Genomic DNA, 25,143 nt, shown 5'->3' on the forward strand with positions numbered 1-25,143 from the left:
GCTATTATGTGAAAATTTTAACAAAGTTACATTTATGACGTATGTACTCATTTCAACTCATTAAGTTACATTTATCATATATAAACTCATTTCAACTCAATGAGATAAAATTATCATATATGTACTCATTTCAACTCATTAAGTTACATTTATCATATATAAACTCATTTCAAGTAAATGAGATAAATTTATCATATATGTACTCATTTCAACTTAATAAGTCACATTTATCATATATGTACATACACGATTATCATTATATGACCACTTCTTACTAATTACTATATATAGGTGCCATCTAATCAAGATGAAATACAGATGGACAATTCGAGATGTGATTTTAAGGAAGAAAAATAGAAAAGGGGTAACAATCTTCATTCATATACTGCTTTCTTTCTCAGAATAAAAAAAAATATATGCTTCAATATGTTTACATGCTAAAATTATATTTTACCGGGAGATAAAGATATTTGATATTTACTCCAATAAGATGACATTTACTCTGATAGGATATTGATTCTGTTCTATTAAAGGCGGTAACTCAATCCCATTCGATAGACTGCAAAGTGGTGAGTTTTGACGGAGTACAACTCGCGGGTGTAATTTAATGGAACGATGGAAAAGTCACACACTGATGTATTCTGATCGGACGCTCCTACGAACATTGTTTTTTAAATAAGCGATCCATACGACAACACTTTTTTTTTTATAAATATGCATCCTTTCAACGTGTCCCTTTTCAAAACTCTATCATATTCGATGCAGACCTTTGATCGCTCTCAGGGCTTAGATTCATCGTTGTGCCATGTTGTGTCACATGATCTATGGTACATTAGGTATAACTAAAACGATAAAAATAGTATAAGGGTCAGTGCTAAGGAAGTAATACAAAACTATAGTAAAAGGATCACAACATACCTACATTTATATAGGAATATAAAGCAAACGACAGAATTAAAAAAAAACCCATTGAAACAGTATAGCTTATATATTGATTATAACACATAACTGTCAATTATTAATTTTCGTATGAAATATTGATACAAATTATGGAATAGATATTTCAAATTTGCATAATCACATTATGAAGCAATCAAAATCAACTAATTGAATATAGTTATAATTAAGTTTAGAATATGCATGTGTACAACAACCAAATTTAAGCATTAATACTCACTAGTCTGATAACTTGGACAGTGGTCACATGTCGTATCGCAGTGAGCAGAATTTTCCCCAACTTTTATGCACGGTGCACTGCTACCACATTGACTGACAAATATCGTGTTAGCAGAACAAATTATGTAAAAACCACAGCTGTATGGATGATAGAGAAATGTACCATCGGCAAGCCCATTGCACATATTCCCTGAAAGTAGTAAAAGGTTAAATAGAAACGTAGATAATCCACAGTGTAAATATCATGTGTATAAAATTGACATTCTAAATGATAAACATAAGCATCGTTTGGCTTTTAATGCCCCCGGATCAAAAGATCGGGACATATTGTTTTTAGTTCTGTTTGTTTGCTGTCCAAAACTATTGCACCTTAAGTGGTAGGGCTTTTATATTAGGCATAGGTGTTCCTTGTAACATGTGACTGTGAAACTATTGCACCTTAAGTGGTAGGGCTTTTATATTAGGCATAGGTGTTCCTTGTAACATGTGACTGTGACCTTTGACCTACATTTGAAAAAATAACATTGCCATAACTTTTGCATCTGAAGAAGTATGGCTTTCATATTTATCTTACTTCATAGTTTTCTTGCAACCGGGAGCAAAGTGTTTCTTAAACTTATCTTGTCTGGGATGTAATTTACCATACTTCCTCTCTGTATCAATATGATACAGTTATGGTATCCTGTTATAGTGGTTTATATCATGACTGATATCCTATTGATATTTAAAAAAAAACTTCTTGCTGACAATCAATATTTCGTCTCAGGAGTTCTTGATTGTCAGTAATATAATTTAAGAAAACACAAAACTATTTCCCAAATTATAAAGGAAAGTTCCAGCAGAGATAATATACATAATAGAATAAAGGTTCTTATAACACAACTAGTAAATATAAACAGTGTGACGTTTCGATGACTACACAGTCATCTTCATCAGACAAGTGACTGGTGTGAAGCGCAGTAGCATTGACGTATGTAGTTTTCGGGACGGTACGGAGTCGTCCAACATTTTCGGCTGCACTCTAATCCAATGTACACAAAGGTCGAAATTTGTGTGACGAGATGGTAAGGATCATATCACACTTGTAATAACATACATTTACGTAATGGGACTTATTGCATTGGTAACCGGATAGCTATGTAATAAATATATATATTATACATATCGCACTACTAAAAATGAATTAAATAAAAGCCAATAACGATGATATGATGTAACCTAGTCTTTTAAACTCGGTTGTTTCAGCGTCAGATAAGTAAGCCAGAGGTCCCGGGTTCGAATCCTAGCGAAGGTATCGAAATAAGTACTGACCCCTGTTACATTGGTACTCATGTAGGGACTCTGGTATAATACTTAGCGTTACCTTCACATGAATTGCTGCCACCTCTGTAAACTAGAGGACGAGTTATATCCTGGAAGGGTAGTATGTAACTGTGGTAAAATACCGCTCGGCTAGAGAGAACTTCTCTTTAGCTCGATCGGTTCAGCGTCAGATTAGTAAGCTTGAAAGAAATAATGACCTCTGTCACAATGAGGATATCCTACATATATAGTAATGTACTCTGGATGTTTTCATTTTCAATTATCAAAATTTTCTCTGTTAAAATGCATGTCAATCTCTATACAATAGATCACGTTACAAAATCGCATTATAATTATGGCCGCGACAGCTCAGTCGATAAGTGAGTTGGACTACATAACGTCAGGTGATTGTCCAGGACGCATGAAGCCGAAAGGAGGGGTCTGTGCTGGCCTGGTGGTCTCCTTCAGCAAGACACTTTACCCTAAAACAACAACCCTTAAACAGTCTATACTCACCATCAATAACAAAAACCATCCCTTCCGAGGAAAATAGAATATCATTTGTATCGGGGTGACTTGTGGCACATCTTATGTATGACCCGTTGATTGCTGAAGTAGGCGTTCCGCTGAAGGACATTTCTTTTTTTGTTACTGTACAGTTGCCCTCAGATGTTTTTTCTGATAATGTGAATCCCGTAAAATCGACATAAGAACTTGATCCGACTAATTTTATCTGTAGACCGATCTCTCCATGTGGGTACCCCACTTCGCCAGAACACGAACCCCCAGGTGAAAGAGGAAGTCCGGTAGCAATTCGAATCGGTAAGGTTAACGTTGGATTCGTTTTGGGTGTAGCTGTAAAGAGCAGGTTAAAAAGTATGTGTCCAGAATGTACTGGTTTCCAACATGTCAGCAGAAATTGTAGCTAAACACGAAATCGATAAAATGATGAAAATGTACGACAAAAAAAAGATGTCAAAATGAGACTTGTTCAAAGAAATAATGATATAATTTGTCGAATAAAAGAGCGACGGCTTACGCTGTCAAAACCCAAAAAAGGAATGGAAATAAGGTCACGAGTACATGTAACATCTCTGGAGAAAACTTAATCAAAAGTAGTTGTTTTTCAAACGATAGTTCTTCATTAAAGTATAATCATTTCACGTAGATATTGCTAACTGTACAATGTCTATATTGATAACTATTTTCTTGTGTTCCTTTCTTTTTTATCTGGTTTGCTGTAACAATTTTCTTAATATCTGATTATCTCTGACGTGCCTGAGATTGTTGATCATAGCTAAAAGTGAAATATTAACCTACATACACACAATCCTTTTTATTTTGTTAAACGACGCATATAGTCACAATGGTACACGTTTTAAAAACAGCAGTCAAACCAATTTATTAATTTTGTTTTCATTATTTCCGTTACCTCTAACACTGACAGCCACAGTAGTTGAGGAATTTCCTGACTCTGCAATCACCCTTAATAGGAACCCTCCCTCATCAGCGCAGGAAAGTGATGTGAACTCGATATCTATGGTTTTTCCATTGTTAGACACTGTCACAATCCTGTTTGGGCCACTGTTGTCATTGACTACCCCGGGAGTCGGAAGAACGTCCACCATGTGGACTGATGTCTGTGAATTGGCTGGAGTGAACGTCACATTGATAAATGTGTAGGAATCCTTGTTTACCGAACATGTTACGGTTGCCGACGTACCGACTACACTGTTCACACCAGTGCATGATGCAACTGAAAATGTTCATCATTCATAGATTATTCCTAGAAATGCGATACTAAGACGCTAAAGAAGTAAACACTTACCGTATGATTGTAACTTTTTCTATGTATAGTTTGTTCATGACTGAATATCTACTTGTGAAGTTTTATCCAAGCCATTAAAAACAAATAAGAGAAACAGCAAATTAAGCACCGTCAAATAGAATCCGTCTGCATGTAAACAATATTTGGCAGAAATAGGATTACCCCAAAATTTGTAATATCTTCAATCAACTAACTCTTATATTCATGCATTTGTAGTATTATGGTTATGGTAGAAAGATTATTGATCTAAGGATTCGTAAATCACAAGTTTCTAATGTGAACAAAGTTTGATTCCTCTCGGTCAAACCATAATGAAAATAGTAAAATTTGTATAAACGGATAGACAACGCATCTTCATCATACATTTTTCCTTCAATGGTCGTAAGGAAATATCAGGTAACAATCATTTTTCATCAACACACTTTACTTACATACGTCAGGTGGTGGTGTTGTCGTAGCTTGAGTAGTTGTGGTAGCTGAAAGAATTTTGCATAAGTGTCAGAAAAAAGAAATGTGTGCTTTACATGAAATCATAAAATATTGCTTCACGGCATGATCTGGGTAAATTGGTGCAGAAATACATATCTAATGTAAAGAGGGGGGATATTAATCGTTGCATTTTGTTATGTGGCAGGCATGACAAAATTAGAAGGGAAAAAACAAGAAGTAGATGACAATGGCGTTAAGAGTAAATCGATTTTAGAATCTTAAGAAAGATATATATCTATCTTATCCTTGACATAATATATCAACCGATATGACTTATGAAATCATTGAAATTCATTCGTGAAATAAATATCGTTTTAAATAAGATACATCACATGATTTATACGGTCACTGTTGACATTAAATGTGGTTTTACTCACTTGTTGTAGGTGTTAAACTACAGGGGTAGGTCTGACAGTCACCACACAAGGGCGCCACCTGTAAACCTGTAAAACAGTCATCACCACACCCTTTGCCGTACGAGATGTTGTTGTGGCACTGAACATAATTGTGACAGTTAAACGGACTTACTTTGAAGGTGTTGTCCGATTCACCGTTGCAATAATCAGCTGAAGGAAAACAGATATGTTCATAAAAATACAATCATATTGTACATAGTTAATGAAAGCGTTTTATTGATATGATTTCTCATAATTTGTTGTGATATATGACCTTACATTAACATATAGACAATATTTCGTCCGATAATTCGTCTAGATTACATGTTGATCGTATACTCACATGGAATTATTTCTAGAGCTGCAGTATCATTTTGTTCCGTATCACCCTGTTCAAGAACTTTGCTATTAATTGCCTTGCATGTGATAGTACCATTTTGCCATTCGAGTCCGACTTTTAATCCAAATTCTAGTCTGGCTTTGTAGTTACAGTTTTCTAGGGTTTTCGTATCTCCTCTGGATCCATCATAATTTGCTAATGGTACTGAGTACACATTGCTATCTCCACGCTTCACCATTGTGACTTCTAGTCGAGCGTCATCACCGAGAGGGAAACCCAAGTATCCCTCACACACGTGCTCTGATCCCGAACGGTCGAAATTTTCAATGAAATCTGGATGCATCATCATTGACACAGAATGTGGCTTTGCTGAAAAATATCAAAGTGCCTCAATTACCATCATCATTTTACTTCCGAGACGATCACACATGACAGTTTTACATTGGTAGAACTATGTTTATGCAGATAATGCAGTATTACTTTCTATTAGTATAACCATTACACTATTATGTAGTCCAAAGAAATCCCATAGGTTTATAATTACAAAATAAATTGAAACTCTTTACTTTGAAGATTTAGCCCATCATCAAGCTGAAATATGAGAAAGCATAGATAAATTGATGTAGTATATGATCAGGAACAAGAGCTGATATAGGCTGTTCAACGATACTTGGGAAGAGTTAACCTTAGGAGGGCTAAAATATTGACCACCGCAGAAACGAAGAACAAACTAAACAGGTTATCTAAATCGAAATGTCGAATCAACATTTAGAAAGCCGCCATAGAACCATTCAGAAATAAAATCTAAATTTACCCCAAAAAATATAGCCTTTATGTGCGTCTTTATTATCTTAGAACTAAATTGAAACTGTTTTGTCATCTGTTAACATTAACACAAGTGCGTGATGGGTAGGGTTTCCCCACGATATGCTTTGTATGTAATGTCACGTGATATCTAAAATGAAGCCTTTGAAGGTGGCGATATAGGAAGACAGCGATACGACAAAACACTTGAATTTTCTCTATCATTTCCTTAGTTATTTCACCACTGTTATGTATTCATTTGAAAAAGAATTCACGAGGAGTTTATTTTTTTCTGTTTAAATGGATGAAGAGCCATTACCCAAATCGTATAATTTATGAGGAAGCTTTACGATCATCACAGTGCCTGATTTAGAAATACTATAATTCGAAGTGCGATATAAATCTGGACTTGTTTGATACCCGTTAGTCTGCCTGTTGGTTCTGTTGTTGTATTCACGTACCTTTTCGTTGTTGAAACAGAAAACGCTTGTTCTTTATGTAAATCATTCTTTTGGTCACATTTTGTGATTGATTTTGTTTGGATCAGGATCATGTTGTAATTTTTTTATTAATTGATTATATACGCTTCTTTGAAATTTGCCTTTTTCCAGAGTTGAACAAAATGATTGTTTGGTATTTTAACCGCAAAAATTGACACCTAAGCTTACCCCTTAAAACAAGTGATACTGCCTGTGATTCATTGCTTCCTCCAGTTTCGTGGATATAAACAGTAAGTTGTCCGGCATCCTCACATTCTGTACTATCGTAGGATATCTTCAGGGACGATTGAGTGAAGGTCACGTGTTCCCCAGCCTTCAGATTCCTATTTATCACCGTTCCATCGGAAATGACGTCTGCTATGTATCTTGTCGCCTTCGTTACGTTGATATAGTCAAAACTCACTGACATATTGCAAGTAAGGGTTACAGGCTTCCCTATGAAAGCCGTTTCATCGGTGCAGTTGATGTCTGTTGAAGACATAAGTTTATCTATGTAATACATATTGCACATGCAGTTTCAAATATGTAAAAGCAAACGAAACGAAACAAAAGAAAAATTCAAGAGGCCATGGGCGTTAACGGTCATCAGACCACAAAAAGTTTTAGCTGGACGAAAGGTTCTTTTTCTTATTTAAATGAAATCTTATTAAGAAGCCCTTTACCATTATGCAAATGGTAGTTTTGGTGAGGAGTAGGTAACCGAAAAAGTGGCATTTTTTACAGTTAAGTTGGAGCTCAGTCCCACTGGTGAATCTGGAGAAGTTTGAAATAGTCGTTCCACAGGAAAACCACGATTGCTCAATCATGTTATGGCCTCCCTGGCTGTCATATTGAAATTTTGACAAGGTCAGAAAATAACAACACTGAGTTGGCTACTTTTCCTTCACATTCCCACCAAATTTTAGCTCAATCACACCAGTGGAACTGCAGAAATTTAAAATATGTTTTTTCAAGATGGCGGCCACCTTGGATTTTAGACATATCCGACAAACAACAACACTTGGTATAGACCATCTCAGGATCATTTCATGCAAGTTTGAGCTCAATCCCACAAGTGAAACTTCTGAAGAGGTTTCAAATAAGCGTTGCAAAGGAAAACTTTGATTGCACAATCGTGTTACAAAATGGCCTCCCTGGCTGCCGTATCGAAGTTTAGACAAGGTTGAAAAATAACAACACTTTGTCTGCTTTCTTTCCTTAACATTTCAACAAGTTTTTAGTTCAATGGCACCAGTTGAACTGTTTTCAAGATGGCGGCCATGACGACCATCTTGGATTTCAGACATACCCAAAAATGGTCAGGACCATTTAAGGATAATTTCATGTAAGCTTGAGCTCAATCCCACGGATTGAATTTGAGAAGAAGTTTGAAATGTCAAAAGTTTTCGCACGGCAATAGGCAGACTATTCGGGTCAGATGACCTAAAATAACTAGAAACTTAATTTCAAGATAGACTTGTTAAAAGTATCAAGGTTAGTGAATTAGTAAAATAACAACCATTGCAAGAATTGTGTTATGATTAGAGTGTAATAGCACAATGGCAACAGTGATTAGCTAAAAGTTTCCTTTTTCAATTTTAATGCATTGTAGGGTCACCACAGAAAGAGAAATGAAAAGATCACCAATTGATACCTTATATAATTCTAAAGAAATGTTGCTTTCACGAATTTATCAAAACGTCATATGTCATGTGATGAACAGGATCTTTTGTTTCAGATTCATGCTATATTGTCTTAAACGTGTGATGGTTTTATTCCTTGTATGTAGTAACTGGAAACACCTACGAAATACTCTATATAACATGGAAACCAAGTTTAAAGGGAAACGTGTAGGAACGAGGGAGCTGAAGTAAGGAGCGGATTCGTTTTTGGAGACTTAGAATATCAGTAACGAATGACATCCTATTCGATTCAGGTCATGTATACAACTTCTCTCGGAAATAAACAATATAAATAAACATATAAACAAGTGAGCATGGTAGCAGTAGTAGTGGTAGCAGTCGTATTATTATTATTAATATCATTATTATTATCATAAATAGTAGTAGTAGTAGTAATAGTCGTTGGTAATAGTAATAGTGGTAGTGGTAATAGCAATAGTAATTAGAGAAGATGTTGTTAAAATAGTAGTAGTAGTAGTAGTAGTAGTAGTAGTAGTAGTAGTAGTAGTAGTAGTTAAACTAGTTGTAGTTGAAGTAGTAGTAGTGGTGGTAATAATAGGAGTTGTAGTAATAGTAGTCATATTATTATCATTGATATCATTATTATAAGCAGTAGCAGCAGCAACAGCAATGGAAGTAGTAGTGGTGGTGGTAGATGTAGTAGCAACAGCAGCAATTGTAGTAGTAGTGGTAGTTCAAGTTGTAATAGTAGTTCAAGTAGTAGTAGTAGTAGTAGTAGTAGTAGTGGTAAGTATACATACACCGAGAAGACGGCGGTGGCGGCGTGGTTGTAGTTGGCCCTGCTGTCGTAGCTGTGAATAAGAATATGCTAAATAACGTCAAACATATTTCTACAAATGATAAGTTATTGCTGTCGCGGGAGACAAACCGCATTAGACTTAATATATTTGTTTTTGTTGATTTCTATCAATATTACATTAAGGTATCTATTTGTACTTGATAGATGTTCTATAATGAAACACATTTGATCATCGTTTTGTCACATTGTTCTTACTTGTAATGTTCCAAGGACAGATAACTCCCTCACAACCACCACACTGAACGTTGTTGGTATTTACATTGGCACACTCGGCAGTAGGACATTGGCTGCCGAATGGGTATTTGGAATCACATTGTACATACTTGTTACAGTTTGTCGGGTGATGTAGGTACTTCGGGGCGCTCGTTGTGTTACAATAATGCCCTACATTTAAACCAGTGATTCTTTAATCAACAAATACTAATATGCTAAGCATCAATTACGTTATACACTAGTATAGACTAATGTGCTTTGTTTATTTCATTCATTATTTTAACAAATATAACCATTCGAAATCTAATCAATCTAATCTAACCAAAGACTTGTAGGTTAAGTCATGATACATTGATCTTTTGAGCATCATAATGCAAATTGATACTAAAAGAAAGTTAACGTTCAATCACTCAGAAATAAATAGCATTACTGAGTTATAATTTAAACAAAAATACAAAACCTCTTTAATCTCTTATTCAATACTAAATTCATGACAAAATGGAAAAGTTGGAATCACAGTTGTACGTTTATCATACTTGTAACTGTGTTATGGACAGAAATAAGGGAGATTAAGCATTAGATAGGTACGCACGTGGAATAAGTTCTATGGTACCCACTGCCGACTCCGTATTTATCCCTAATTCCTGGTTGGTAATGACACATTTTACCTGTCCGTCTTCGTCTTGTGACGTGAAGTTAAGGCCAAACTTGAAAAATTTGGTTGTTCCACAACTGGTTTCGTTAGTGTTTGTAGCATATTGTATGATACGGTTGCTCACGAATGGTACAAATGATGACTGTCCTTTCATTTTGTAAAGAACAGAAATGTCTCCTGAAGGGAATCCAGTTTCTCCCCGACACTCGTGTTCAAACCCGCCCCTATGAAACATCAAATCCTGAATTTGATCAGCATTTAGTGTCAGTGATGGTATTCCAGGATTCCCTGAAACACAAACGACATTAAAGTATTGATTAAAATGATAATTATAGTGCACTCCTTCATATATACATACAACTGTATATAAATTAATATAAGTGGTTATGTCTTTTTAAAACATAAGATTAATATGTTGTCTAATAGTGAGCATTGGTGTGTTGTTTTTGTCAGAATATAACACACAAACGTTACGTTGCGCATTGAAACAATTTCAGATTTTTGCTGTTTTGAAGACGGTGATCTGTTATCTTTAGGATTTGTATTCAATATTTTTAATCTATTTAAATGTCAACCTACTGAATATCTCAAAGGTCATGTTAGTGGCGAGTGTATTCGTGGTCCCAATAGCTGTACATGTGTATAATCCACGATCCTCACAATTCAATGTTCCTAGCGTCATGGTGACGGAAACCGACGTGTCATCTTCATTGTGTTCGTATGTCACGCGAGGGGCCAAGGGCTGAGTCGGGGTTCCACCTTTATCTTTGCTAAATATCGATGTCACATTAGCTGAGCCTGTTGTCATTCTCACCACCTGAACATTTGTCCAGCCAGGCGCATTTCGTACATTACAGCCAATTTTTATTCCAGAACTCCCGACCTCCTCTCGCCTATTATACTCGTTGAATGCAATGTCTGAAATGTATTAATACTATGTTTCAGAAGTAATGATTTTGATATAGTTTTGGTCACTTTTTCCCACTAAGGATGTACTCATCTGCGCATTAAAGAAATCTATTATTTAAGTTTTTCTGAGTTTTGAAAGGTGTGATTTTAGGAAGAAAATTAAAAACATATTGTTGCACTACTTTTTCAGGAACAGGAGTCAGAATATGTGCAACAGGAAATAATTCAATTCCATATATAATTCTTTTATTTCCTGAATTACTAAAATATTCTGTTATTTCGGCGTAACATATTTTGAAATACATTTTCGCCTTTCATTACAAAGTAAGGGTATTACTAGGATATAACGAAACAAATCAAAATGGAAATGCGAGGTTACGCTTTATTAAACAAATATTAACGTAATATTACAAAACGTATGAACGAGAACGGATATCAAAAATCTAAGCAGCAATTGTCATTAATTACAGCTGCATGCGTTTATTTGTAGCACGTGCATTGCTTGTTCGTAACTTATATCTTAATGGTTTTGTGACTAAAACTGGTACATCTTGTTTAGACGGAGCAGTGATAAAACATGAGCTCTCAATAAAATATAATGGCATAAGTTGTTGATCGACACAATCACACATTAGATAAAATTCTGTTTTAGAATTAGCAATTGATACACTCACTGCTGAGATCATCGATTCAGTAAGATAATAATTCTTCATTTACCAATATGACTCGACTTACTTGCTTCATCCACGCGTATCAATGCCGTAGAAGAACTAGCAGACGACCCGTTCAATGCTGAATTATTGGCAACACATTTAGCCATGGTCCCATTAAACTGTAAGCTAGGAGTAAACGTATATTTTACAGTTCTTGCAACTGTACAATTTGACGTCCCAGCTTCATCTGTTACTGTTGGAGTCACGACATCGTACATTTTGAACTCTGACCCGCCGGGGGACTTTGTGTAAAGGAATAGGCTTCCTGTTCCAGTTGATATTTCGCCGCTGCATGTAATGGTGGCCTCCGCTCCTTCGATGTATGGGGATGTTGTATTGATTTTACTGGTAGGGTGTGCTTTAAAAGTAAATATCAAAATAAAACTCAAAAACAGGTTAAAACGATTAGCATTATTGCCAGTTTTGAATAAGCATTACTTTTCTCATGACACTATTTAAAATCATTAATATCATAACAAGTGTAATAAAATCATAAACATTTTCTTCTCCAATGTTACAGACTTATCTGCTGTACATGATGTTATTACCTGTGATACCGAGAGACGCGGTGCCAGTGAAGTTTCCTTAGCTTGTTGTTAGGGTACAGGTAAACACACCTTTGCCAAAGCGATTGCCTAAATCTTCTCATTTTTGGGGAAGCTTTACAATCATCATAATGACTGATTTAGAAATACCATATTTCAAAGTGCGATATAAATCTGGACTTGCTTGATACTCGTTAGTCTGCCTGTCGGTTTTCTTGTTGTATACACGTAACTTGTCGTTGTTGACACAGAAAACGCTTGTAAATCCTTGTACTTTTGCAGGATTTTCATGTAAATCATTCTTTTGGTCAAATTTTGTAATTGATTTTGTTTGGATCAGGATTATGTTGACATGCTGTTATTTTCTTATTAATTGATTATAAACGCTTTTCTTAATTTGCCTTTTTCAAGCGTTGAACAAAATGATTGTTTGGTATTTTAACCGCAAATATTGACACCTAAGCTTACCCCATAAAACAAGTGATACTGCCTGTGATTCATTGCTTCCTCCAGTTTCTTGGATATAAATAGTAAGTTGTCCGGCATCCTCACATTCTGTACTATCGTAGGATATCTTCAGGGACGATTGAGTGAAGGTCACGTGTTCCCCAGCCTTCAGATTCCTATTTATCACCGTTCCATTGGAAATGACGTCTGCTACGTATCTTGTCGCCTTCGTTACGTTGATATAGTTAAAACTCACTGACATATTGCAAGTAAGGGTTACAGGCGTCCCTATGAAAGCCGTTTCATCGGTGCAGTTGATGTCTGTTGAAGACATAAGTTTGTCTATGTAATACATATTGCACATGCATTTTCAACTTTGTAAACGCAAACAAAACGAAACAAAAACAAACAACAAGAGGCCCATGGGTGTTAACGGTCATCAGACCACAAAAACTTTTAGCAGGACGAAGGGTTCTTTTTCTTATTTAAATGAAATCTTATAAAGAATCTTTTTTCCATGATGCAGATGGTAGTTTTAGCGAAGAGGAGGTAACTGTAAAAAGAGGGGTTTTTTTCATAGTAAAGATGGAGCTCAGTCCAACTGGTAAATCTTGAAGTGAAGTTTGAAATAGGCGTTCAACAGGAAAACCAGGATTGCTCAACCATCTTACAAAATGGCCTCTGGCGGTCATAATAAAATTTTAACAAGGTCGGAAAATAACAACACTGAGTTTGCTACTTTCCCTTAACATTCCCACCAAATTTTAGCTCAATAACACCAGTGGAACTGCAGAAATTTAAAATATGTTTTTTTAAGATGGCGGCCACTTTGGATTTCGGACATATCCGACAAACAACAACACTTGGTCACGACCATCTCAGGATCATTTCATGCGAGTTTGAGCTTAATCCTACTAGTAAAACTTCTGAAGAAGTTTCAAATAAGCGTTGCAAAGGAAAACATTGATTGCGCAATCATGTTACAAAATGGCCTCCCTGGCTGCCGCATCGAAGTTTTGACAAGGTTGAAAAATAACAACACTTTGTTCGCTGTCTTTCCTTAACATTTCAACCAGTTTTTAATTTAATGGAACCAGTTGAAATGGAACAGAAGTTTAAAATACGTTTTCAAGATGGCGGCCATGGCGAACATCTTGGATTTCAGACATACCCAAAAATAACAACACTTGGTCAGGACCATCTAAGGATAAATTCATGTAAGCTTGAGCTCAATCCCACGGATTGAATTTGAGAAGAAGTTTGAAATGTCAAAAGTTTCCGCACGGCAGACTTGTTAAAAGTATAAAGGTCAGTGAATGAGGAGAATAAAAACCATTGCAAGAATTGTGTTATGATTAGAGTGTAATAGCACATTGGCAGCAGTGATAAGCTAAAAGTTTCCTTTTTCAATTTTAATGCATTGTACTGTCAACACAGAAGGAGAAATGGGGTGCACAAATCACCAATTTATACCGGATATAATTCTAAAGAAATATTGTTTTCACGAATTTATCAAACTTCATATGTTATGTGATAAACAGGATCTTTTGATTCAGATTCATGCGATATTTTCTAAAAAAAAACTTGTGATGGTTTTATTCCTTTTAACTGGAAACAACTACGAAATACTCTATATAACATGGAAACCAAGTTTAGGGGAAATGTGAAAGAACGAGGGGACAGAGGTAAGGAGCGGATTCGTTTTTGGAGACTTAGAATATCAGTAACGAATGACATCCTATTCGATTCAGGTCATGTATACAACTTCTCTCGGAAATAAACAATATAAATAAACATATAAACAAGTGAGCATGGTAGCAGTAGTAGTGGTAGCAGTCGTATTATTATCATTAATATCATTATTATTATCATAAATAGTAGTAGTAATAGTCGTTGGTAATAGTAATAGTGGTAGTGGTAGTAGCAACAGTAATTAGAGAAGATGTTGTTAAAATAGTAGTAGTTGTAGTTGTTGTAGTTGAAGTAGTAGTGGTGGTGGTAATAGTAGGAGTTGTAGTAATAGTAGTCATATTATTATCATTGATATCATTATTATAAGCAGTAGCAGCAGCAGCAACAGCACTGGAAGTAGTAGTGGTGATGGTAGAAGTAGTAGCAGTAGTAGTGGTAATTCAAGTTGTAGTAGGAGTGGTAGTTCAGGTAGTTGCAGTAGTGGTAGTAGTAGTGGTAGTTCAAGTTGTAGTAGGAGTGGTAGTTCAGGTAGTAGCAGTAGTAGTAGTGGTAGTTCAAGTTGAAGTAGGAGTGGTAGTTCAAGTTGTAGTAGTAGTAGTAGTGGTAAGTATACATACACCGAGAAGACGGCGGTGGCGGCGTAGTTGTAGTTGGCCCTGCTGTCGTAGCTGTGAATAAGAATATGCTAAATAACGTCAAACATATTTCTACAAATGGTAAGTTATTGCTGTCGCGGGAGACAAACCGCATTAGACTTAATATATTTGTTTTTTGTTGATTTCTATCAATATTACATTAAGGTATTTGTTTTTACTTGACAGATGTTCTATAATGAAACACATTTGATCATCGTTTTGTCACATTGTTCTTACTTGTAATGTTCCAAGGACAGATAACTCCCTCACAACCACCACACTGAACGTTGTTGGTATTTACATTGGCACACTCGGCAGTAGGACATTGGCTGCCGAATGGGTATTTGGAATCACATTGTACATACTTGTTACAGTTTGTCGGGTGATGTAGGTACTTCGGGGCGCTCGTTGTGTTACAATAATGCCCTACATTTAAACCAGTAATTCTTTAATCAACAAATACTAATATGCTAAGCATCAATTACGTTATACACTAGTATAGACTAATGTGCTTTGTTTATTTCATTCATTATTTTAACAAATATAACCATTCGAAATCTAATCAATCAAATCTAACCAAAGACTTGTAGGTTAAGTCATGATACATTGATCTTTTGAGCATCATAATGCAAATTGATACTAAAAGAAAGTTAACGTTCAATCACTCAGAAATAAATAGCATTACTGAGTTATAATTTAAACAAAAAATACAAAACCTCTTTAATCTCTTATTCAATACTAAATTCATGACAAAATGGAAAAGTTGGAATCACAGTTGTACGTTTATCATACTTGTAACTGTGTTATGGACAGAAATAAGGGAGATTAAGCATCAGATAGGTACGTACGTGGAATAAGTTCTATGGTACCCACTGCCGACTCCGTATTTATCCCTAATTCCTGGTTGGTAATGACACATTTTACCTGTCCGTCTTCGTCTTGTGACGTGAAGTTAAGGCCAAACTTGAAAAATTTGGTTGTTCCACAACTGGTTTCGTTAGTGTTTGTAGCATATTGTATGATACGGTTGCTCACGAATGGTACAAATGATGACTGTCCTTTCATTTTGTAAAGAACAGAAATGTCTCCTGAAGGGAATCCAGTTTCTCCCCGACACTCGTGTTCAAACCCGCCCCTATGAAACATCAAATCCTGAATTTGATCAGCATTTAGTGTCAGTGATGGTATTCCAGGATTCCCTGAAACACAAACGACATTAAAGTATTGATTAAAATGATAATTATAGTGCACTCCTTCATATATACATACAACTGTATATAAATTAATATAAGTGGTTATGTCTTTTTAAAACATAAGATTAATATGTTGTCTAATAGTGAGCATTGGTGTGTTGTTTTTGTCAGAATATAACACACAAACGTTACGTTGCGCATTGAAACAATTTCAGATTTTTGCTGTTTTGAAGACGGTGATCTGTTATCTTTAGGATTTGTATTCAATATTTTTAATCTATTTAAATGTCAACCTACTGAATATCTCAAAGGTCATGTTAGTGGCGAGTGTATTCGTGGTCCCAATAGCTGTACATGTGTATAATCCACGATCCTCACAATTCAATGTTCCTAGCGTCATGGTGACGGAAACCGACGTGTCATCTTCATTGTGTTCGTATGTCACGCGAGGGGCCAAGGGCTGAGTCGGGGTTCCACCTTTATCTTTGCTAAATATCGATGTCACATTAGCTGAGCCTGTTGTCATTCTCACCACCTGAACATTTGTCCAGCCAGGCGCATTTCGTACATTACAGCCAATTTTTATTCCAGAACTCCCGACCTCCTCTCGCCTATTATACTCGTTGAATGCAATGTCTGAAATGTATTAATACTATGTTTCAGAAGTAATGATTTTGATATAGTTTTGGTCACTTTTTCCCACTAAGGATGTACTCATCTGCGCATTAAAGAAATCTATTATTTAAGTTTTTCTGAGTTTTGAAAGGTGTGATTTTAGGAAGAAAATTAAAAACATATTGTTGCACTACTTTTTCAGGAACAGGAGTCAGAATATGTGCAACAGGAAATAATTCAATTCCATATATAATTCTTTTATTTCCTGAATTACTAAAATATTCTGTTATTTCGGCGTAACATATTTTGAAATACATTTTCGCCTTTCATTACAAAGTAAGGGTATTACTAGGATATAACGAAACAAATCAAAATGGAAATGCGAGGTTACGCTTTATTAAACAAATATTAACGTAATATTACAAAACGTATGAACGAGAACGGATATCAAAAATCTAAGCAGCAATTGTCATTAATTATAGATGCATGCGTTTATTTGTAGCACGTGCATTGCTTGTTCGTAACTTATATCTTAATGGTTTTGTGACTAAAACTGGTACATCTTGTTTAGACGGAGCAGTGATAAAACATGAGCTCTCAATAAAATAGAATGGCATAAGTTGTTGATCGACACAATCACACATTAGATGAAATTCTGTTTTAGAATTAGCAATTGATACACTCACTGCTGAGATCATCGATTCAGTAAGATAATAATTCTTCATTTACCAATATGACTCGACTTACTTGCTTCATCCACGCGTATCAATGCCGTAGAAGAACTAGCAGACGACCCGTTCAATGCTGAATTATTGGCAACACATTTAGCCATGGTCCCATTAAACTGTAAGCTAGGAGTAAACGTATATTTTACAGTTCTTGCAACTGTACAATTTGACGTCCCAGCTTCATCTGTTACTGTTGGAGTCACGACATCGTACATTTTGAACTCTGACCCGCCGGGGGACTTTGTGTAAAGGAATAGGCTTCCTGTTCCAGTTGATATTTCGCCGCTGCATGTAATGGTGGCCTCCGCTCCTTCGATGTATGGGGATGTTGTATTGATTTTACTGGTAGGGTGTGCTTTAAAAGTAAATATCAAAATAAAACTCAAAAACAGGTTAAAACGATTAGCATTATTGCCAGTTTTGAATAAGCATTACTTTTCTCATGACACTATTTAAAATCATTAATATCATAACAAGTGTAATAAAATCATAAACATTTTTTTCTCCAATGTTACAGACTTATCTGCTGTACATGATGTTATTACCTGTGATACCGAGAGACGCGGTGCCAGTGAAGTTTCCTTAGCTTGTTGTTAGGGTACAGGTAAACACACCTTTGCCAAAGCGATTGCCTAAATCTTCTCATTTTTGGGGAAGCTTTACAATCATCATAATGACTGATTTAGAAATACCATATTTCAAAGTGCGATATAAATCTGGACTTGCTTGATACTCGTTAGTCTGCCTGTCGGTTTTCTTGTTGTATACACGTAACTTGTCGTTGTTGACACAGAAAACGCTTGTAAATCCTTGTACTTTTGCAGGATTTTCATGTAAATCATTCTTTTGGTCAAATTTTGTAATTGATTTTGTTTGGATCAGGATTATGTTGACATGCTGTTATTTTCTTATTAATTGATTATAAACGCTTTTCTTAATTTGCCTTTTTCAAGCGTTGAACAAAATGATTGTTTGGTATTTTAACCGCAAATATTGACACCTAAGCTTACCCCATAAAACAAGTGATACTGCCTGTGATTCATTGCTTCCTCCAGTTTCTTGGATATAAATAGTAAGTTGTCCGGCATCCTCACATTCTGTACTATCGTAGGATATCTTCAGGGACGATTGAGTGAAGGTCACGTGTTCCCCAGCCTTCAGATTCCTATTTATCACCGTTCCATTGGAAATGACGTCTGCTACGTATCTTGTCGCCTTCGTTACGTTGATATAGTTAAAACTCACTGACATATTGCAAGTAAGGGTTACAGGCGTCCCTATGAAAGCCGTTTCATCGGTGCAGTTGATGTCTGTTGAAGACATAAGTTTGTCTATGTAATACATATTGCACATGCATTTTCAACTTTGTAAACGCAAACAAAACGAAACAAAAACAAACAACAAGAGGCCCATGGGTGTTAACGGTCATCAGACCACAAAAACTTTTAGCAGGACGAAGGGTTCTTTTTCTTATTTAAATGAAATCTTATTAAGAAGCTTTTTTCCATGATGCAGATGGTAGTTTTAGCGAAGAGTAGGTAACTGTAAAAAGAGGGGTTTTTTTCATAGTAAAGATGGAGCTCAGTCCAACTGGTAAATCTTGAAGTGAAGTTTGAAATAGGCGTTCAACAGGAAAACCAGGATTGCTCAACCATCTTACAAAATGGCCTCTGGCGGTCATAATAAAATTTTAACAAGGTCGGAAAATAACAACACTGAGTTTGCTACTTTCCCTTAACATTCCCACCAAATTTTAGCTCAATAACACCAGTGGAACTGCAGAAATTTAAAATATGTTTTTTTAAGATTGCGGCCACTTTGGATTTCGGACATATCCGACAAACAACAACACTTGGTCACGACCATCTCAGGATCATTTCATGCGAGTTTGAGCTTAATCCTACTAGTAAAACTTCTGAAGAAGTTTCAAATAAGCGTTGCAAAGGAAAACATTGATTGCGCAATCATGTTACAAAATGGCCTCCCTGGCTGCCGCATCGAAGTTTTGACAAGGTTGAAAAATAACAACACTTTGTTCGCTGTCTTTCCTTAACATTTCAACCAGTTTTTAACTTAATGGAACCAGTTGAAATGGAACAGAAGTTTAAAATACGTTTTCAAGATGGCGGCCATGGCGAACATCTTGGATTTCAGACATACCCAAAAATAACAACACTTGGTCAGGACCATCTAAGGATAAATTCATGTAAGCTTGAGCTCAATCCCACGGATTGAATTTGAGAAGAAGTTTGAAATGTCAAAAGTTTTCGCACGGCAGACTTGTTAAAAGTATAAAGGTTAGTGAATGAGGAGAATAAAAACCATTGCAAGAATTGTGTTATGATTAGAGTGCAATAGCACATTGGCAGCAGTGATAAGCTAAAAGTTTCCTTTTTCAATTTTAATGCATTGTACTGTCAACACAGAAGGAGAAATGGGGTGCACAAATCACCAATTTATACCGGATATAATTCTAAAGAAATATTGTTTTCACGAATTTATCAAACTTCATATGTTATGTGATAAACAGGATCTTTTGATTCAGATTCATGCGATATTTTCTAAAAAAAACACTTGTGATGGTTTTATTCCTTTTAACTGGAAACAACTACGAAATACTCTATATAACATGGAAACCAAGTTTAGGGGAAATGTGAAAGAACGAGGGGACAGAGGTAAGGAGCGGATTCGTTTTTGGAGACTTAGAATATCAGTAACGAATGACATCCTATTCGATTCAGGTCATGTATACAACTTCTCTCGGAAATAAACAATATAAATAAACATATAAACAAGTGAGCATGGTAGCAGTAGTAGTGGTAGCAGTCGTATTATTATCATTAATATCATTATTATCATAAATAGTAGTAGTAATAGTCGTTGGTAATAGTAATAGTGGTAGTGGTAGTAGCAACAGTAATTAGAGAAGATGTTGTTAAAATAGTAGTAGTTGTAGTTGTTGTAGTTGAAGTAGTAGTGGTGGTGGTAATAGTAGGAGTTGTAGTAATAGTAGTCATATTATTATCATTGATATCATTATTATAAGCAGTAGCAGCAGCAGCAACAGCACTGGAAGTAGTAGTGGTGATGGTAGAAGTAGTAGCAGTAGTAGTGGTAATTCAAGTTGTAGTAGGAGTGGTAGTTCAGGTAGTTGCAGTAGTGGTAGTAGTAGTGGTAGTTCAAGTTGTAGTAGGAGTGGTAGTTCAGGTAGTAGCAGTAGTAGTAGTGGTAGTTCAAGTTGAAGTAGGAGTGGTAGTTCAAGTTGTAGTAGTAGTAGTAGTGGTAAGTATACATACACCGAGAAGACGGCGGTGGCGGCGTAGTTGTAGTTGGCCCTGCTGTCGTAGCTGTGAATAAGAATATGCTAAATAACGTCAAACATATTTCTACAAATGGTAAGTTATTGCTGTCGCGGGAGACAAACCGCATTAGACTTAATATATTTGTTTTTTGTTGATTTCTATCAATATTACATTAAGGTATTTGTTTTTACTTGACAGATGTTCTATAATGAAACACATTTGATCATCGTTTTGTCACATTGTTCTTACTTGTAATGTTCCAAGGACAGATAACTCCCTCACAACCACCACACTGAACGTTGTTGGTATTTACATTGGCACACTCGGCAGTAGCACATTGGCTGCCGTATGGGTATTTGGAATCACATTGTACATACTTGTTACAGTTTGTCGGGTGATGTAGGTACTTCGGGGCGCTCGTTGTGTTACAATAATACCCTACATTTAAACCAGTGATTCTTTAATCAACAAATACTAAAAGGCTAAGCATCAACTACGTTATACACTAGTATAGACTAATGTGCTTTGTTTATTTCATTCATTATTTTAACAAATATAACCATTCGAAATCTAATCAATCAAATCTAACCAAAGACTTGTAGGTTAAGTCATGATACATTGATCTTTAGAGCATCATAATGCATATTGATACTAAAAGAAAGTTAACGTTCAATCACTCAGAAATAAATAGCATTACTGAGTTATAATTTAAACAAAAAATACAAAACCTCTTTAATCTCTTATTCAATACTAAATTCATGACAAAATGGAAAAGTTGGAATCACAGTTGTACGTTTATCATACTTGTAACTGTGTTATGGACAGAAATAAGGGAGATTAAGCATTATATAGGTACGTACGTGGAATAAGTTCTATGGTACCCACTGCCGACTCCGTATTTATCCCTAATTCCTGGTTGGTAATGACACATTTTACCTGTCCATCTTCGTCTTGTGACGTGAAGTTAAGGCCAAACTTGAAAAATTTGGTTGTTCCACAACTGGTTTCGTTAGTGTTTGTAGCATATTGTATGATACGGTTGCTCGCGAATGGTACAAATGATGACTGTCCTTTCATTTTGTAAAGAACAGAAATGTTTCCTGAAGGGAATCCAGTTTCTCCCCGACACTCGTGTTCAAACCCGCCCCTATGAAACATCAAATCCTGAATTTGATCAGCATTTAGTGTCAGTGAAGGTATTCCAGGATTTCCTGAAACACAGACGACATTAAAGTATTGATTAAAATGATAATTATAGTGCACTCCTTCATATATACATACAACTGTATATAAATTAATATAAGTGGTTATGTCTTCATAAAACATAAGATTAATATGTTGCCTAATAGTGAGCATTGGTATGTTGTTTTTGTCAGAATATAGCACACAAACGTTACGTTGCGCATTGAAACAATTTCAGATTTTTGCTGTTTTTAAGACGGTGATCTGTTATCTTTAGGATTTGTATTCAATATTTTTAATCTATTTAAATGTCAACCTACTGAATATCTCAAAGGTCATGTTAGTGGCGAGTGTATTCGTGGTTCCAATAGCTCTACATGTGTATAATCCACGATCCTCACAATTCAATGTTCCTAGCGTCATGGTGACGGAAACCGACGTGTCATCTTCATTGTGTTCGTATGTCACGCGAGGGGCCAAGGGCTGAGTCGGGGTTCCACCTTTATCTTTGCTAAATATCGATGTCACATTAGCTGAGCCTGTTGTCATCCTCACCACCTGAACATTTGTCCAGCCAGGCGCATTTCGTACATTACAGCCAATTTTTATTCCAGAACTCCCGACCTCCTCTCGCCGGTTATACTCGTTGAATGATATGTCTGAAATGTATCAATACTATGTTTCAGAAGTAATGATGTTGATATAGTTTTGGTCACTTTTTCCCACTAAGGATGTACTCATCTGCGCATTAAAGAAATCAATTATTTAAGTTTTTCTGAGTTTTGAAAGGTGTGATTTTAGAAAGAAGATTAAAAGCATGTTGCTGCACTACTTTTTTAGGCACAGGAGTCAGAATATGTGCAAAAGGAAATAATTCAATTCCATATATAATTCTTTTATTTCCTGAATTACTAAAATATTCTGTTATTTCGGCGACAACATATTTTGAAATATATTTTCGTCTTTCATTACAAAGTAAGGGTATTACTAGGATATAACGAAACAAATCAAAATGGAAATGCGAGGTTATCTTTGATTAAACGAATATTAACGTAATATTACAAAACATATGAACGAGAACGGGTGTCAAAAATCTAAACAGCAATTTTCATTAATTATAATTGCATGCGTTTATTTGTAGCACGTGCATTGCTTGTTCGTATCTTATATCTTAATGGTTTTGTGACTAAAACTGGTACGTCTTGTTTAGACGAAGCAGTGATAAAACATGAGGTCCCAATAAAATAGAATGGCATAAGTTGTTGATCGACACAATGACACATCAGATGAAACTCTGTTTTAGAATTAGCACTTGATACACTTTCTGCTAAGATCATCGATTCCGTAAGATGACTCGACTTACTTGCTTCATCCACGCGTATCAATGCCGTAGAAGAACTAGCAGACGACCCACTCAGTGCTGAATTATTGGCAACACATTTAGCCATGGTCCCATTGAACTGTATGCTAGGAGTAAACGTATATTTTACAGTTCTTGCAACTGTACAATTTGACGTCTCAGCTCCATCTGTTACTGTTGGAGTCACGACATCGTACATTTTGAACTCTGACCCGCCGGGGGACTTTGTGTAAAGGAATAGGCTTCCTGTTCCGGTTGATATTTCGCCGCTGCATGTGATGGTGCCCTCCGCTCCTTCGATGTATGGGGATGTTGTATTGATTTCACTGGTAGGGTGTGCTTTAAAGCAAATATCAAAATAAAACTCAGAAACAGGTTAAAAACAATTTGCATTATTGCCAGTTTTAAATAAGCATCATTTTTCTGATGACATTATTTAAAATCATTGATATCATAACATGTATAATAAAATCATAAACATTTTCTTCTCCAATGTTACAGACTTATCTGCTGTACATGATGTTATTACCTGTGATACCGAGAGACGCGGTGCCAGTGAAGTTTCCTTGGCTTGTTGTTGTTAGGATACAGGTAAACACACCCTTGTCTAAGCAGTGTGATTCCTTGTCATCCATGGATACGTTCACTGTGGCAATAGTATCAGCTTTGGATACACTGACCATAAAAGCACTAGGCACATGTTCTACTACATCTCCTGTTACTTTAAGTGTTGCGATCGGACCTCTGACGACAGAGGAAATTTCCAATGCAGTCCAGTCGTCTGGCATGTTGCTGACTACACATATCATCTCCAAAGGCTGGTATATGACTACTGTGACGTTGTTCATCACGATGACTTAAACACAACAACAAAAAATGATTATTAACCATAAGGACAAAAGAAAATTGAAAAATATTAACATCAACTGACAAGTGTTACTTTTTTCCGATGTTCGATTCTGAAAATTGTCTAGCAGGTATTTCTTTATTTCAAAACAAAGAAAATTTCAATTCAGAAACGAAAATGTCATCATTTCTATTAAATTTGTACATATAATTTTTTAGCATTTTCACATTTAAGATTGAATCTAAAAATGATCATCATAAGATGTTATTTATTGTCATTAACGTGTTTAATGATATTACTTGCAAAATACAACTTAGCCAATAATTTTAAATACTTTGATAATCTCACCTGGTGGAGTAAAGGTGACAGTAGAGGTTGAAGTCATCACTGCAGTTGTGTTTGTTGACGGAATGAGAGTTGTCGTGACAGTAGTCGACGATGTTGTTGTCGAGGTAATAGGAGTTGTTGTGGATGCGGTTTGAGTAGAAGATATGCTGGAAGTCGTAGTTGTGGACGAAGCTGTGGTATTTGTGGATTGTGTAGTGGTTGTGGTTGGCGTAGTAGTTGTAGATACAATTGAGGTTGTTGTCGGTGTGATGGTTGTAAATGGAGGTGTGGTTGTGATCGGAGGGGTAGTTGTAGACGATGTAGTTGTTGTGATGGGTGTGGTAGTTGTGGATGGAGTTGTTGTTGAGGTCGTTGTAGTAGTTGTGTTTTGAGTTGTTGTAGATAAAACTGGTGTATAAGACAAAGCAACTAAGACATCGACTTGAATTGCGAAGCCATCCTTCT

At 35.8% G+C, this 25,143-nt stretch overlaps 1 protein-coding gene across 1 annotated transcript in view; it reads right to left on the reverse strand.

Moving 5' to 3' along the window:
* Positions 1-754: 754 nt before the first annotated feature.
* The window catches only part of LOC132554721 (mucin-5AC-like), a 47,845-nt gene continuing 23,456 nt past the window's right edge, over positions 755-25,143 (reverse strand). Inside the window, exons 7-17 of the mRNA XM_060219033.1 lie at positions 24,700-25,086; positions 24,034-24,360; positions 23,508-23,843; positions 22,465-22,803; positions 21,823-22,173; positions 21,212-21,400; positions 20,957-21,007; positions 18,671-18,970; positions 2,995-3,333; positions 1,178-1,366; positions 755-842 (exon numbers count right to left, since the gene is read on the reverse strand). Of these exons, the coding sequence (XP_060075016.1) occupies positions 823-842; positions 1,178-1,366; positions 2,995-3,333; positions 18,671-18,970; positions 20,957-21,007; positions 21,212-21,400; positions 21,823-22,173; positions 22,465-22,803; positions 23,508-23,843; positions 24,034-24,360; positions 24,700-25,086 (2,828 nt within the window). The 3' untranslated portion in view covers positions 755-822. The remainder of the gene's footprint in view (positions 843-1,177; positions 1,367-2,994; positions 3,334-18,670; positions 18,971-20,956; positions 21,008-21,211; positions 21,401-21,822; positions 22,174-22,464; positions 22,804-23,507; positions 23,844-24,033; positions 24,361-24,699; positions 25,087-25,143) is intronic.

This window comes from Ylistrum balloti, unplaced genomic scaffold (assembly GCF_031769215.1).
Source record: "Ylistrum balloti isolate Yb309-2 unplaced genomic scaffold, AGI_CSIRO_Ybal_v1 Utg370434, whole genome shotgun sequence".
In the NCBI taxonomy this organism is placed as follows: Eukaryota; Metazoa; Mollusca; class Bivalvia; order Pectinida; family Pectinidae; genus Ylistrum; species Ylistrum balloti.